General features: G+C 59.3%; 1 protein-coding gene across 3 annotated transcripts in view; it reads right to left on the minus strand.

Moving 5' to 3' along the window:
• Positions 1–11,156, minus strand: part of ANO9 (anoctamin 9) — a 27,141-nt gene extending 15,985 nt beyond the window's left edge. For 2 of the 3 annotated variants that reach the window (XM_082626619.1, XM_082626618.1), the window contains exons 1-11: positions 2,897–3,775; positions 2,558–2,604; positions 2,371–2,429; positions 2,216–2,289; positions 1,847–1,981; positions 1,171–1,267; positions 1,003–1,063; positions 834–916; positions 597–701; positions 346–507; positions 224–260 (exon numbers count right to left, since the gene is read on the minus strand). In XM_082626619.1, coding sequence (XP_082482745.1) covers positions 224–260; positions 346–507; positions 597–701; positions 834–916; positions 1,003–1,063; positions 1,171–1,267; positions 1,847–1,981; positions 2,216–2,289; positions 2,371–2,429; positions 2,558–2,570 — 826 coding nt within the window. In that variant the 5' untranslated portion in view covers positions 2,571–2,604; positions 2,897–3,775. Of the gene's footprint in view, positions 1–223; positions 261–345; positions 508–596; positions 702–833; positions 917–1,002; positions 1,064–1,170; positions 1,268–1,846; positions 1,982–2,215; positions 2,290–2,370; positions 2,430–2,557; positions 2,605–2,896; positions 3,917–4,101; positions 4,228–4,334; positions 4,410–5,669; positions 5,748–10,967 lie in introns of those variants that run through there. The other variant, XM_082626620.1, reaches the window with a different exon arrangement.
• Positions 11,157–16,264: the final 5,108 nt, after the last annotated feature.

Consider the following 16,264-nt stretch of genomic DNA (forward strand, 5'->3'; position numbering starts at 1 on the left):
AGATGTGGGGCCGTCCCTCCCCCATCCTTCACCCCGATGACAGCCCACGCCCAGCCTGTCCCTATCCTGAAAACTCAGGGACACCTGAGACCCCCACCTGTCTCCCAGGTGCGAGCCCCTGCCCTCTCATGGGCCCCCTTCCCCCACCCCAGGGCTCCAAGATCCCCACCCTGAATCCTCCCTCCAGTAGCCAGAGAGGGGCTCAGGGGGGCCCTCCTCTCACCAAAGTCACAAAGCTTCAGTGCCACATATTTGTTGATCTGTGGGAGGGGAGACGGAGGGCTCACCTCGGACCTCAGCAGAGCCTCAGCCCCACCGGCACCCTCGCCCTGCCCCGACCCCTACCTTGGTCATGACGAGGATGCTCACATAGTGAACCAGGGCCCCGGTCACCACCACGGCCGTGGTCACCTGCTCCCCCAGGAAGGGCAAGGCGGAGCTGAAAAGGGCAGCGGCCAGGACGCGGTAGATCACCAGAATGTGGGCCATGCCTATCATCAGGCAGATCTGGCGGGGGTCGGGGAGGCCAGGATGGGTAGGCCTCAGGGGGCTGCCCCACCTGCTCTCCAGCCCCACCAGGGGCGCCCCAGGAGTACCATCAACAGAGACAGCAGGAGGATGACGGTACTCCGCATGTAAGAGTGCTGGTGCAGCTGGGGCTGGTAGTCAGGGCAGGCAATGAGCCCCAGCGCCATTTCCTCCTGTGGACGGCACCGGACACGCCTGAGACACGGGACCCCTCACCCACAGCAACCATGCCTTATACGTGGGGACCCCCTCAGACACAGCAGACTCTTGTGGACCCTGGACCTGGTCACCTGGCTCAGCCTCACCTGGTCCTCGTCCCACCCGTACAGGTCCCATTGCAGGACCACACGGGCTCGCTCCCGCTTCCACAACTCCAGGAACACGGTGGCTGCAGCCGGGAGAAAGCAGAGGCCTCACGGTGTGTCCCCGCTGCGTGTGGAGCTCGGCTGCCCCCCAGGTGCCGCAGCGACTCACCCCACAGCGCCATGAACATGGCGAACAGCACGGTGCCCTCGTTGTCGAAGAGGTGAGTGAGCTGGGGAGAGTGGCGCGTGGGGCTGGGGCGGCCTTCTCTTCCCTGGGAGGACCCCCTGGGCCCTCCTCCCCGCGGGCGAGCGGCCGTAGTGCCCCCCAGGCGCAAACCTTGGCGAAGGCGCAGGTTTCTGAGAGCCGCTGGTACCTGGGGTTGTGGTCGCCGCGAGGGCACATGTAGACGTCGTGGGCCTCACAGATCTCCCTGCTGGGGGTGCAGGGACCGGGTTGTCGGCGGCGCTTTCCTGTGGCCCCTCCTGTGGCCCCTGGAGGACCCCGCCCCAGGCCGCCCCTTCCCTGACTCCGCCCCACCCTCAGTCCCGCCCCTTCACGACCCCGCCCCAACCCCGCCGCCCCTCCATGACCCCACCCCAGTCCCGCCCCTTCCCTGACTCCACCCACCCTCAGTCCCACCCCCTTCACGATGCCACCCCAACCCTGCCCCTACTGTGACTCTACACACCCCAGTCCCGCCCCTTCCGTGACCCACCGCGCCCCAGTCCCGCCCCTTCACGACCCCGCCCCTCCATGACCCCACCCCAGTCATGCCCCCTTTCTGACTCCACCCAGCCCCCTCAGTCCCACCCCCTTCCCTGACTCCGCCCAAACCCCGCCCCCTCCATGACCCTACACACCCCAGTCCCTGCTCATTCCCTGACTCGTCCCCACCCTCAGTCACTCCCTTTCACGACCCCGCCCTAACCCCGCCCCTTCCGTGACCTCCCCCACCCCGGTCCTGCCCCTTCCCTGACCCCCCAGTCCCGTCCCTTGCCTGACTCCGCCCCACCTGATCTGGCTGGCTTCGAAATGGGCAAACCCGCTCAGGAAGATGATGAGGCCCACCACCGCGGCGGGCACCAGCATGTAGGTGTACCAGCCGAGCCAGGCGAAGTACAGGGCCACCTTCTCACCGAAGTAGTTCCTAGGGGCACAGCCGTCCCGTCAGGGCCACTCCCACCAGGGGTGACCGTCCAGCGCCAACGCCGGGGTGAGGCATGCCACATGCGGGGGCGGGCAAGGAGCGTCAGTACTGAGGGCATCTAAATGTGCGTCTAAATAGGAGCCCGCACAGCAGTTTGCTGGAGGCGTGGGTGTAACCGCGGGGGGCGCAGCCTGCCTGCGGGGGCGCAGGTGTGTCCGCGGCGGACAGTAGTACCTGATGTCACCAACTGGCTGCGTTTGGAACATGTTTCTCCACCGGGCCCATTTCTTCTTTAGGTCTTCCTCCCCCTGAGCAGAGGCGACAGTCAGTGAGAGCTTCTTGCCTCAGGTCCTGCCCTCAGGTCCTCTCCCAGCCGGCCCTCCACTCACCTTGTGTAGGGGAAACCCGGCCTCAAAGACCCCATCCTTCACCAAATCCTGGAGCGTGTCTGGTGGTCACAGGGATTCTCGGGTCAGAAGGGGGTGAGGGGTGAGGGAAGACCCTGTGCCGTTCTCCCCGTGTGACTGCCCCTCCTGGTGGGCTGCTGCACAGGCCACCTGCCCATCCAGTCCTTACCACCAGCTGCCATCTTGCTGTTCAGCACAAAGTTGACAACTTGGATTCTGGAACACAAGAGCTGGCTCAGGATGGCCCTCTATCTGGCCAGGTCCCAGGCCCCTCTGTGTCCTAGCAGAGCCCCCAGACCACCTGCCCTGACCACCTGACCAGAGCCCAGAATCCAGGACTCATCTGGGAGCCCACCTCCTTAAATCCTCCCAGGGTCTAGCTGTGCCATGGTTCCAAGGTGGGCCTCCCTCAGGGTGGTCTCTCTCTTCCCAGGGCCCCGATGCTCAGCCCTGCAATAGTCTCTCCCAGATCCCTCCCAGACCTCCCACCTCCAATCACCCGTCCCACCTGGAGCCCCCACACGTCGAGAGCACACTCTTTATGTGCACGAATCCTCTTTGCACCCCTGTGAGCCATTTTGCCTATGGGGTGACTGAAGCTCAGAGAGGGTGAGTAATTTGGTCAAGGCCACACGGCCAGGAAGCAGCACATTCGGGCATCTGACTATACAGTCCTGCTCCTCTGGAACATCCTCCTATGAGACACGGCCCCCTGAGTGTCCCAGGGCACTCCCCACAGCCTGCTCCTCTCAGGCCCCATCAAGATGCCTCTACTCATGTGTCCTCCCAACACCAGCCAGTCCTTTCTCCACTGCCTCGTATCCAAATTCCAGGAGTGTTCTTCGCTAGTCTCCCTGATCGGGCCCCAGATGAGTTCAGGGGGCCGGGGCTGGGGCCAGGAAGATGATGGAGGAGGGCTGTGGGGAGGGAAGGTGGGCTGGCTTGGAGGCCTAGAGGATTGGGGTGGGGAGAAGCAGGTGCTTGGAGAGAGAGGAGGTGTTGGGTGCCTGGGAAGCAAGGGATAGATGTCCAGGGAGGGGCATTTGGTCTGGAGGAAAGAAGTCAGGACGTGAATCCAGGGAGATGACCTCAGAGCCTAGGAGGGACAGCTAGGAGGATCCTCTCAGCCTCTCCAAATTCTGCCCACCCTTTAAGGCTGGTTTCTATTCTGCATCCGGGGGACATAGTCACATGTAACCTTCAAACACTCCAAGAGGTGAGAACTGTCATTTTCCCGTATTACAGACATGGAAACTGACTCACAGACCCTTGCCCCCTGGGCCCTCCACCCTGGGACTACTCCTGGGAGTCTTGCTGCCTGTCTGGACTGGCATGTGGGCGGGCATGGATCCTCCTGGACCCACTCGGGGCCAGCCTCTCACCTGGTGGTGGCTGGGATGGAAGTTGGCCTGGCCAGCTCCCCTCTGGGGGCGGTAGCCTCAGGCTCCATGAGAAGTCTGCGGTACTGGTCAAAAACCCAGTTGTCAGCTCGGATCCCAAAGAAAACCTTCGCCTGGTCCTCCCTCGCCTGAGGGTGGGGGGCAGCATGGGACCCTCTACTCCCCATTGGGACCCGCCCCCTTCATCCAAAGCCAATGGCCTATCCCCTCCAAGTCCTGCACGAGGCCTCAGCCCACCTCCCCAGACAAGTCCCCGGGATCCGCCCAGTCCCCCGTGACCCCTGCGCCCAGGCGAGGCCCTCAGCCCGCCCACCTTGTAGCAGAAGCCCTTCCTCTCGAGCTCTTCCAGGAACTGCTGCTGCCGCTGGACCTGCCTGGGGTTTCTCTGGGTGCAATGATCAGCCACAAGGACATAGTCCCATGGCTCAGAGGCCTCGGTCTAGAAGAAGGAGGTGTGGGGACTGGGACTGGGGACCAGGGCGGGCCAGGTGCGGGGCATGGGGCAGTAGGTGGGACCAAGCCGGAGAGATTCGAGCAGAGACTCACCTCAGTGGTATTGATGTCCATCTGCAGGGGGCTGTCCCCTTTGGTCCCCACCAGGATCCGGAGGCTCTCTTCTCCCTGGGGGTGAAGAGCAGACAGAGGATGGGGCTCATTGCAGCAGACAAGCACCTCCTGGGCTGGGTGCTCTGGTACCAAAGGGGTAGTTCCGGGTGGGGCTAAGTGCATGCACTGAGGCTACAGCAGAAATGGCCAGCAGAGGTTTGTTTGGAAACATATACAAAGAGCTCCCAGAATTCATAAGGAAAGGCAGACAGCCCAGTTTAAAGTGGGCCAGAGATGCAAATGCACACTTCACAAAAGAGGGGCACTCAGGAGGTGAAAACATGGAGCTAGGGAACCATCTGGAAAACGCAGGCCAGGTGACCAAGGAGGCACCACCTTCCACCATTTGGTAGCAAACACTTTACGGCCACACAGCTCTAAAAACACGGGTGTGGAAGTTCCCTGGCTGTCTAGTGTTTAGGATGCAGTGCTTTCACAGCCGTGGCCCAGGTTCAATCCCTGGTCGGGGAACTGAGATCCCGAATGCCGCTTGGTGCACCCCCCCCCCAAAAAAAAAGCCTGGGTGGGACTTCCCTGGTGGTCCAGTGGCTAAGACTCCACGCTCCCAGTGCAGGGGGCCCAGGTCCGACCCCTGCTCCGGGAACTAGAGCCCACATGCATGCCGCAATGAAGATCCCATCTGCTGCAACTAAGACCTGGAGCAGCCAAAATAAATAATAAATAAATAAATATTTTTTTAAAAAAAGCCCAGGTGATCTATAAAAATACTGAATGTAATATAATATTGTAAATCACCCGAAACTAATATAATGTTGTAAATCAACTATACGTCAAAAAAAAAAAAAAAAAAAAAAAGCCGGGGTGACTCAGCAGAATCCCCATGTGTTGCTGTGGCTCACACATTGGTGCAGGAATTTGGGAAACTAAGTTGACCATCCCAGACACTACACCCCGGGCCAGCCACCTTTGGAGACAGACAAGGGTGCTCACAGCAGCATATTTCATATCAGAATTGTGGAAATAACCCAAATTCCCATCGGTAGGCAGATGGATGAAAACACTGTGCTATGACCACACGCAACAGGAACATGAGGGCCGCCACTGCACACAGGGCTGGGGACCAATGTGACATGGTACTGAGTTTCCTAAAAGTAAGTCCAGTGAGAACCGTGCAGGAGCGACTGCTGCAGGCACGTCCTGGACAGACGGATGGACACTAAAACCAGCGGGCAGAACCTTAAGGAGGAAGCGGATGGTGCCAAGCCCCCGAGTCTCCCCGATTCTTTGTTAACTGTTGCGGCAGCATTAACAAACCTCACACATCCTTCTGTGCTCCTGCCTCCGGGGGGTGGTGCAGAATCCTCCCTCTCGAGGGTGGGCTGGACTCAGTGACTAATGAAGAAAGCGTGAAAGGGAAAAAGAGTCACCCTACAGAGGAGAAACCTGGCAGACGCCCCCCCACCCAGGTGATGAAGGTCAAGGTCACGGTGATGTAATTGAGATGTCGGGGACCTCCTGACAGCATGTGATGCGGTAGTGCGTGATCCCCACCCTAAAGCCCCTGGACCCATCTCAGCAGAAGACGTAAGAGGCACCTTCACCTGAGCCCGAGTGAGCGGACCCCAGAGTCAGGCGGCCAAGGGCAAGGAGGGACGGAGGGACCATCACAGACAGGAGGGGCCGTGGAGACGTGGCCATGATGCCGTGGCGGGAGGGGGGGGTCCTGCACGAGCCGGGAACAGGAGAGGACACACACGGAAAAGCCGGTGACATGAGTCAAGGCGGCCATGTCGGGCCCTCGCTTTGACCAGCGCCCAGGCGACGGGGCACGGGGGACCCTGCACTGTCTTTGTGACTCTTTAGGAAAACTCACAGACCTGTAAAAACTGCACAAGTGGAGTGAAGGGTTCTGGGATTGGCATCCAGGTTGGCAAGGGGGGGCGGGGAGTGGAGGGGGGTCTTTAGGCTTCATTTACTCCCAGTGAGCAAACAGCAGGCTCTGAGGGCTTGAGACAAAGTGACCCAGGGCCCCTTCTCTGGAACAGCCACTGGGCTGAAGCGGGTGGGAGATGCAGGAGGTGGGGGCCCAGGGCCGACAGTCAGCGCAGTTCATGCAGGGGGAGCTCTGCGGCCGATGTGAGGGGGAAGACTCTGGCTTTGGAGCCAAGAGCCCAGCGGGTACCAAGGCTGCATGACCTCAGGCAAGATCCCACATCCCCCAGCCTTAGGGGGCTTGACGCCATGCGGGAAGCACCCTGTAGACCCAGCACAGGGCTGGCCAGCCTGTGTGCTCGGTGAGAGGGACCCCAGCCAGTGTCCCAGCTGGCAGCTCCCCAGGGAGCACAGGGACCCCAGAGGGACAGGGACCCTGCATCATCCCCGGGATAAGGGTGTGGGAAGCACTCTGAGAGCTGTGTCCATTGGAGCACCCTGCCTTGCCCTGAATGGTTTGGGTGCCACCCACCCCACCATGGCCCTCACTGCCACCACACCACCCACTCACTCACTACCGCCCCAGGGTGGCCCAGCCCCTCTACTGGCTCACAAGCCTTCAGTCTCCCACTGCACCTCACCCGACCCGGGTTTTCTCCGTCCTGCCCACGGCCTTTGCCCCTGCTTCTCCGCCCACCGGCTGCCCCTCCTCTTCCCCGACCGCATTCCTGACTCCTCAGGAAAGCCTTACTGGACTGCTCCAGCCAGGCTGCACTTGAAGGCTGCCAGCTAAAATATAGGCCACCCAGTCACATTTGAATTTCAGAAAAACAACAGATACTTTTTAGTATAAGTACGTCCCAATTATTGCATGGGACATACTTATACTAAAAAAAAAATTGTTGTTTATGTGACATTCAAGTTACTAGGTGCCTGTTTTTTGTTTTGCTAAATCTGGACCTCGACTCCAACCCCCCGCCCGCAAACACACCAGGAGATGTTGGGTCCAGGACCAGGCCTGGGGCCCCCTCTGTCTCAATCACAAAAGCTTTTGATTGTCTCAATCAAAAAGAAATGCATCAGTTGCAACCACAGAACAGCAGGCTCTAGGGCATCAGACGCTAAGGTCACAGTGAGACGGGGCTAGTGCCGTCATCGTCTTCGTGGCCCAGTGCCACGGTGCAGCCCACACTGGGCACTGAGATTCTGCCGCTGGTGGTCGCGGGGCTCGCCAGGCCCACTGCCCCCACTTTCCTGGAGAGTGGTCATCCCTCCTCTGGCAGCCCCGCCTCCTCCTAACTCCAGCTACCCTCAGCCCTCAGATCTGCACTCAGGTTTGGGGCCGGAGGAGAAAGCTGCCATTCTCAGTTCTCAGACAGATCTGCAGGGAGGGGGTTGCCCTGGGCTGAGGAGCCTCTGTCTCGGGGAAGAGAGTAAAGTCTCAAGTAGATGGGGACCAGGGACATTTGTGTCACCAGTAGCCGGTTCTGTGACTTGCCCGTCTTAGGGGCTAAGTGTCATGTTGGACAAATTCGTAAGTGAAACGGATCCTCACGTGCTTGTCTTCAGATCCAAGATGAGGGCTCGCCCCATCTCTCCCCAGGCCCAGGACCTCCTGCAGGAGGACCCTTCGAGGGTCCCCGGTGGACAGTCCCACAGAGGCTGAAAGGAGAGACTCCCTCACATGAGCACCGGCCTGAGGCTGAAGAATGGGCAGGACAAGCAGCGGGAAGACGGGACCCCAGGGTGGGGAGGGACGGCACAGGGAAGCCACGCTGGCAGGATACAGCAGGAGGGAGCCTGGGGAAGACTGCCTGTGCGGGACCCGCCAAGACGGCAGCGGGAGGCTGCCCTCAGGCAGCCCCAGAAATGAGGCTGCTGGACTTGGTGCCACTCTGGGGTCCCAGACACCCCTCCCTCCCCAGAGATATCACACAGCTTTGGGACATTACCCAGAGCCTCTTGGAAAAGGGGAACTCAACCTTCCCTGGAGGATGGTGTGTGATCTGGACCAGAGGTGTCCTACAGGCACTGACCCCCACTATTGATTCGGGCCACTAGACAGGGAGACAACCCCCCACCGAGGGCAAAGGTACATGCATCCCTCAGGGTTGCCCTGGTCACCCCTGGGCAATGGGCGAGCAGTCACAGGAGCGGCCAGGTCTGAGTCTCCCCTGCCCAGCCCTGGTCTAGCCACCCCACACCCCACAGCTGCAAAGGGACCAGGTCCTGAGCATCAGCTTCCTGTACACTCTGGGCTCCCCAGCCCCATTCCCAGGCCACCTGCCACATGCAACGCCCCTCTCTGGGCCTCCAGCATCAGGCTGTCCATCTGTCCATCTGTCCTCCAGGGAAAGAGGCCTTCACGGATGGGAACCAGGTTCACCTGAAGTCACCCCCACCTCCAGCCAACCAGACTGCTTGGTGCACCCGAAGCGAGGTGTCTGGGGCCCCTGCGTCCCTGTCTATCAGACCCCACCCCCAGGAAGCCATGTGTGCCCATCAGGCTCCCAATCCCCAGGGCTCCTGCAGGGTTCCTACAGGGGCTACCTTGGCACTCGGCCTCGGGGATCCCAGCCCTGCCATGTGCAGACCCCCGGCAAGTCCCTGCACTTGGACGGGGGGCAGGCTCTGGGCACCCGGCTCTCTGTTGTCCTCCCTTTGGCCTTCCAGCCCCCACCCCTGCAGGCCATGCACCCAGGGCTTGGTACAGACTGGAGTCCCAGCGGGCTCACCCGCTGGCTCCGCAAGAGGAAACTTCTTATGACGCTGCAGCTCCCGGGAGACCTTCCCAGCCTTGGGAGCCAGAGCTGGGCGAGTCCTGCCCCTGTCTGTCCCTTCCCAGGCCAGCCTCCAGGTCACCAGAGGGGCGAATGCGACTGCCACCCAGCTCCCAGCAGTCCTGGCCCTGCGGGCTACGGGGAGCACCCATGTGACATCACCCCAGCTGCATGTGGCACACGTGGGCCTCCCTCACTCTCCACGGCCCGTCTCACGCCAGGAGTCACACCACAGCCCTGCTGGCACTCCGCACCCTCCTGCCCTACTGCCCAGCATGAACAGGGAGAGGCCCGCCCTCGCTCGCCCAGCCTCTGACCCCACCCCCCCAGCGCATGCCCCACCTGCTGGCTCTGCTTCCTCATCTTCCCTTCCCAGCCCCCTTCCCCTGGCCGTGCCCCCTCGCATGTGGGATCTTAGCTCCCCAACCAGGGATTGAACCCGCACCCCCTGCAGTGGAAGCGAGGAGTCCTAGCCGCTGGACCGCCGGGGAAGCCCCTGCTTCCTCCTCTTCCTCCTCTTCTGAGTCCTGTCATCTGCCTTCCCCCTCCCTTCTGCCATCCCTGTGTCTCATGTGTCCGGTCATCCACCCCCAGACACAGCTTGCTCTGTGTGCAGCCCTCACGGGGAGTGCGTAGTGTAAGTGGACGCGGGCCCGGAGAGCAGGTGCCTACTTGGCAGGGGAGCTTGCCCTTGTGGTGTGCACAGGCCCTGAGGGGCAGCGGGCAACTGGTGTCCAGGGGCTCGGTGCTACCTCCCAGGGACTCAGTACTCAGCACTTCAGCTCTGCAGAAGCATAAAGGGCAAGAAGGGAGCTGCCGGGAGGTGAGACTGGGGGTTAGCAGAAGCCAGACCACAGAGGGCCTCTCAGCAGCTGGGGAGCCTGGACTTCAGCTGGGGGCAGCAGGGAGCCATGGAAAGGACTGGAGCAGGGGAAGGGTGTGCTGAGATCCAGCTGGGGCCACAGAGTTCTCTGCTGTGTGCGTCAGTCTTCTTCCAAGGGTTGATTCTCTTGCCTCAGTCAAACCAGGGGCTTCCTCCCCACCCACCCTTGCCAGCCCCGCCTCCCTTCCACTCCAGCACAGGGCTGGCATGGGAGGAGGGGGCAGCCAGGGGAGCTCGGGGTCAGGCCAGCGTATGCCCACATGCCAGCCTTAGCAGCCGGGGCTCCAGAGCTGGCTCTGGAAGGGCAGGGGCAGGGTGAGAGGCCGCCTGCTTGGCCCACACCTGGGAGCGCCCTGAGGGGGCTGAGTGGGAGGCCGCTTTCGTTCTCCACTTCAGCACGGGTCCCCGCCAGCTGCCCAAGGGCTGGCCCCAGCCCCGGAGACCGACCTCTTCCCTGGCGGAGGGAAGAAAGGGAGTCTTTCCAGGATGTTCTCCTGCCTACCTCCCCAGGGCCCCCACAGCCTCCTGCTCTGCCCCCAGAATCAGAATCCAGTAGCCCTCGGCGGGCTCCCACCCCTGCCTAGGCAGAACCCCCAGGGAGCCAAGGACCCAGCTGGCCACCCTGGGCCTCCCCATCCCCAGGTCAGCCCACCCTAGAGACCACAGGCCCCTCCCCTCAGGGCAGAGCGACAGGTCTGGGGTCTTCCTCCTGGCTCAGGGCCCAGGGGTGGATATGCCTTCCCCGCACACTCTGAGAGCCGGGCCGGAGGGACCCAAGAACCCCGGCTCGGGGCCCAGGGGGTGGACTTGCCCTCCCCGTTTAAGCCCTTCACTCTCTAAGGGCCGCCCTCCTCGGTCCCGCCGCAATCCCAGCCCGGCCAGCCTCCCCGCGGCCTGGGCTGGACAGAACCCCACCCGCGGCCGCCCCAGGCACCCTCCAGGTGAGGGGGCAGGGCCGGCCGGAGGGGCCCCGGCTCGGACCCTGTCCGGGTGGGCGTGGCCTCGGAGCGGACTCACCCGCATGCTGGCGGCGGTGCTGGGCGCCGGGCTCGGAGGGTCGGAGGGACCGGCAGTCCCAGCGCCGGTGGGAACCCGAGTGTGGCTGCGAAGCCGCCCAGCGCTCCTTCCCGACTTCCGTGCGGGACTCTCCCCTCCCTCCTCGTCCTCCTCCTCAGGTCCCTGTGCCGCCCGGCGCCGTCGGGGAGGAGCTAGTGGCCCGCGGGCCAGAAGGCACACCCCTCTCCCCAGTCCCCCAGGCCTGGGGCACCTTCCTGGGGACACCGCCCTCGCCCCCGCCCCGAGGCTCTTAGCCTCACCTGCAGAGGGGCGTGTCCCCTCCGCTACGGGGTTAGACTGGCATCCGGTAGGGCGGAGCCCTGTCCGATGACCGCAGCTCCCTGCTCGCCTTCACTCTCCCCGACCTCAGGACGCACCTTCCCCAGGCCCTTCCAGAGCACCCAACCTCTGACCCTTTCAAGTGTAGTGTTGATTCCCTTAGAGGAGAAACTCGGGCCTAGGGGACTGAAGATGAGACAACCCCAGCAAGAAACAATCAGCTCCCTGAGCCCCTGCTCTGTGGACCCCAGCTCGGGGAGGCGGAGCGTTTGGGGTCCTGAGGACAGGTGGCTGGCTGGGCTGGGTGGGGAATGAAGGACTGAGAGGGCAGTTCTACCACATCCTGTGGTCCAGGGGGGCAGCAGCTGGAGGAGGCTCTGGACCACTTGAGAGGGACTGTCCTGCAGGATAGGGAGGTGGGGTATCCAGGCTCTGACAGCTGCTGGGAAGCTGAGGACACAGGGCAGGAGCTCAGGAGGGAAGACATGCGGAGACACTGAGCAGCATGGGGGCAGCTGGAGGAGAGCAGGGGGCACCCGTAGTGTCACAGGGGGCACCCCGATGTCACGATACAGCATTGTGCAGCCCAGGCAACCCAGCAGTGTAGACCCATGGTTGACATGTTTGCTCTAGGTTCCCCCAGGGATAACATGGCCCCACCCACATTTCTGTTTGCAGGACCCCATGGCAGTCTGTGACATCAGCGGGGACTGAACTATGAAGTGGCAAAGACAAGAGAGTGAACTGGCAGCACAGAACCTGTGCAACTCTGCTGGAGCAAATCTGGACAAATGCATTGAGGTTGGTGTGACGGAAAACCCCAAACAGTAGCAGCTTAAACAAGCCTGTTTACTTCTCTCTCCCATAAATGACATCTGGAGGCGGTCCTACCAGATGCCTGGCTATTAACTTGTTGCTCGGTCACCAAAAGCACATGGACCCATCACATAGTTCAAAATGGCTGCTCAAGCTCCAGACGTCACATCCACATTCCAGACAGCAGGAAGAGCAAAGGATGAAGGAGGGGTATTCCATCCTGCATGTCGGTTAGTCGCCTGGCCAGTCACCTGGCCACAGCTTACTGCAAGGAAGCATGGGAAGTATGATCATTTTTCCTAAGGGAGAAGGTAGATGGACCCTGGGGGCACCCAGCAGCCTCTGCCACAGGTGAGAGAGCCTCAAATGCTGGGTTAGAGCTCAGGAAACAGAGTCAGCAAGAGATTTTGAGCATGAGTAATCCAAACTCAAGACCCCTATTACCAGCCATCTCCTGGACTCTCCATCTCCCCCCAGTCTCCAGCTCAACCTGCTAAGGACAGTCTGCATTTACACTTTCATTCTGTGAAAAGAGTCCACTAGTTCCCCCCAAGTGTCTACACAGCTGCTCCCTTTTTCAATGTCTTTATTTGGCATTCCCAATTTTAATGCCACAGAAGCACTTCTTCTTCTCTTTCCCACCTTCCAAGGGTCTGAGGGAACCTAAATTATATCCAGCAGCCTTGCTGCTCAAGAGCCTGCACCTGTGGCCCCTTGGGCACAGGCGGCGTAGCCTCTCCAGCCTGGGGGCGGAGGGGCGCAGGAAGAGGAGCCCCGGCCTCGCCCCACAGTGGAAGCTCCCCTACTCTCAATGCAGGATGGAAAGGGCAGATCTCATCTAGTCCTATCTGGAGAGGAAATGGGTGCGGCCCTTTTGGAAAGTAGTCCAGCAATAAGAATCTAAAGCCTTAAAAATTGTTTGTACTTTGGTCCATTAATTAACTTTTTCTAAACTATCCTAAGAAAAACTCCCAAATATTGAAAATATGTATTACTATGTCCTTTGAGGCAAAAATTATAAACCACCTAGATTATCAATAATAGGGAAATGTCTGAGCAAACACGGTATATTCATATGCTGATTAAGCAGCCATTAAAAATGATGCTTTCAGAGCGTTTATGACAGCATAGGAAAATGCTTATGTTATACTGTTAAGTGAAAAAAAACATAGATTGTAAACATATATACAATTTTTTAATCTCAACTAAGTTAAAATGCATTAAAATACCAGGAGAGTAGTTTTTATATTTGATATTTATATTTGCATGTGGATGGTGGAATTGTGCTTTTCTTCCTATAGTTTGCTTTCTTTGACACACATCACTTTTATAAACTTTATATTATTAAATGCACTTTGTTGTCATATTAAAGTCTATTATTAGGAACTTTGTTCAGACTCAGCCTCACTCTCTGCCTTGGTTTTGAGTACATCTTGTGAAGAAGCCGCACCCCTTCAGGCAGTGTGGCCTGGCCACCTGGGCTGTTGGCAGGCTGACCCTGCCCTGTTTTGGGCGGAGAACTCCAGTCGAGGTGCACATGGGCCTCCGGCTCCTCCCCTGTGAACCCTGGACCCTGCTCTCCTTTCCTTCCTCCTCCACCTCCAGAGAACCCTGCACACCTGTCGTCTCCCTCTGAGGGCCAAAGTGCAGCAGGACACAGGCCCCGCATTCCTGCTGTCTCTAGGGCGCCTCCCCCAGGAAGAGGTCAGAATGACAAGTCTACCAAGAGTGCCTCAGGCTCATCCTCACGGGGGAATCTGTCCTCCCAACCCCAGTGGCCTGGATGTGGCCGAAGACCCCCTGGGGTCTTTCTGAGGCTGCTCCTCGGAGGCAGCACAGGCAGGGCGGCTGAGGTTGGGGTCTCCCGAGTCCTCTCCAGGCTGGCCCCAGGCACCCCACCCCCCTCTGGCTTCTCTGGCTGACGGGGCCTCTCTTGGGCCATAGACCTCGCTGGCCTCAGGCCCCTGCAGGAGGGACCCCTCCCCCAGGGTGGGCCTCTGCTCCTCCGGTCTGCGGGAAGCTGGCCCATGCCTGTCACACCAGGATGGCATTGGGGTGGGGACCCAGGCCCCTGATGCCCTCACCCCAGGAACACTTCTGTCTCCCTGCTGCTCCCCACCAGTGCCTCTGGGCCTTAAATTTCAGCAGTTCCTGTTTTCTTTCTTTCTTTTTAATAGTGAATGCCATTTATTTATTTATTTATTTATTTATTTATTTATTTATTTTTATTTGGTTGCACCAGGTCTTAGTTGCAGCAGGCATGCTCCTTAGTTGCGCCTTGCAGGCTCCTTAGTTGAGGCTCACAGGCTCCTTAGTTGTGGCATGCATGGAGGATCTAGTTCCCTGACCAGGGATCCAACCCGGGCCCCCTGCATTGGGAGCGCGGAGTCTTAACCACTGCGCCACCAGGGAAGTCACCTGTTTTCTTTCTCAGGGAGCGGAGAGCCGTTCTTGGCTGAGTTTACAGCCCTGTTGTCCCAAATCCTTCCATCAACCCTGAGAAAACTCCCAGGCGGCAGGTGTGCGAGTGGCGGGCAGAGATCTATGGAACCCTTCACCTATGCAGGTTTACCACTCCAGTGGAAAATGATAGTCATGGTTCTTTTACAGATTCACAACTTTTTCTCTGCCTTCCTTGCAAGAATGTTTTTGGAAAGCATTTCTGCCGATATTTTCACCATTTACCACCATAAATGTGTCCTGCAGGCCTAAGGAAACCTTGGGATCTGAGACCAGGCCGCTCCCATGTAACCTTTGACCTGGTTCTTTGAGGTGTGGTCTCGGGACACCAGCAATCCCTGAGCAAGGCCAGAATCAGCCACCGTCAAAGCCCCTGAATTGCTCCAGTGCGCTGGGGCTTCCCACAGTCACCGCCATGGCTGAGGAAGGTCACGGCCTCTGACCCTCCCCACATGGGGTCCCAGGGGCAGCCCCACAAGTTCTCAGAACCTCAGCGGGCCACGTCCTCAGAGCTGTTCTGCTAACTCCTCACACCTGTGTCAACCTTAAAACGAAATAGCCAGTTATTTCACTAGCAAAATGAGTTTATTTGGGAATGGCAGAGGAACTGCTATTCAGAAAACACAGACTATGGCCAACCACAGGCAAGTCTGGAGAACAAAGGAGAGGAACTGTTATATTGGGACGCGCTGCTTTGAACCGGAAGTCCACGGAGAAAAGCACAGGGTGGTGGTGGGTTCTCGTGTGCTGAGTGGTGGTAGCTTCTCTCTGGCTGGCTATTGCTGGACAAGGAGAAAAACTTCCTTCTGCTGGGTAGTAAAGCAAGCTTCTTCCTGCCCAGGAATGTGAAGTAAGGTACGTGTGTGTGTGTGTGTGAGAGCTCCCCCTTCAGGGTTTCCCGACTCCATTTTCTTTTCTTTTTTTTTTTTTTTGCGGTACGCGGGCCTCTCACCGTTGTGGCCTCTCCCGTTGCGGAGCACAGGCTCCGGATGCGCAGACTCAGCGGCCATGGCTCACGGGCCCAGCCGCTCCGCGGCATGTGGGATCCTCCCGAACCGGGGCACGAACCCGTGTCCCCTGCATCGGCAGGCAGACTCTCAACCACTGCGCCACCAGGGAAGCCCCCGACTCCATTTTAAATGAGGTTTCCCTTTGTTAATTTTCACACCTGCCACCTGGCCACCTGGGCCACAAAGTGTGGTGGGCCTTGCAGATGCCCTGCCCCTCCCCCTCTGGCCTGTCTCCAAGTCTTGCAGTGGGAGGGGTGAGGGGGCTGCAAGGTGTCTGGGGTGAAGCGTCGTGGTTAGGTCAGGGACTAGGTGGAGGTGAGACCCAGATGTCAGGCCCCAGGAGCAAAGCTGCAGGTGCAGGGGTCTCTGCAGAGTGCAGGGGTTCAGGGGAGAGGCTCCAGGGGGAAGAAGAGGCTGGGCCAGTGGGTTACCAAACTTTCTGTGCCTCAGTTTCTCCTCTTTAAGCCAGAGATAAAAATAGAACCTGGGGGTGTAAAGATCACAACAGGTACCATTTGTGAAGCTGTTGGGAACTCTCTGCATTTAGAGTAAACAGTTCAGTAGTTTTTAGTATACTTACAGATACATGCAACCATCACCACAGTCAATTTTAGAATGTTTTCATGTCCCTGAAAAGAAACCCAGTACCCTTGAGCAGTCACTCCACATTCCCTTCCCAGCCTGTGGTGACCA

Source organism: Mesoplodon mirus (assembly GCF_964341445.2).
Source record: "Mesoplodon mirus genome assembly, chromosome: 7".
Lineage (NCBI taxonomy): Eukaryota > Metazoa > Chordata > Mammalia > Artiodactyla > Ziphiidae > Mesoplodon > Mesoplodon mirus.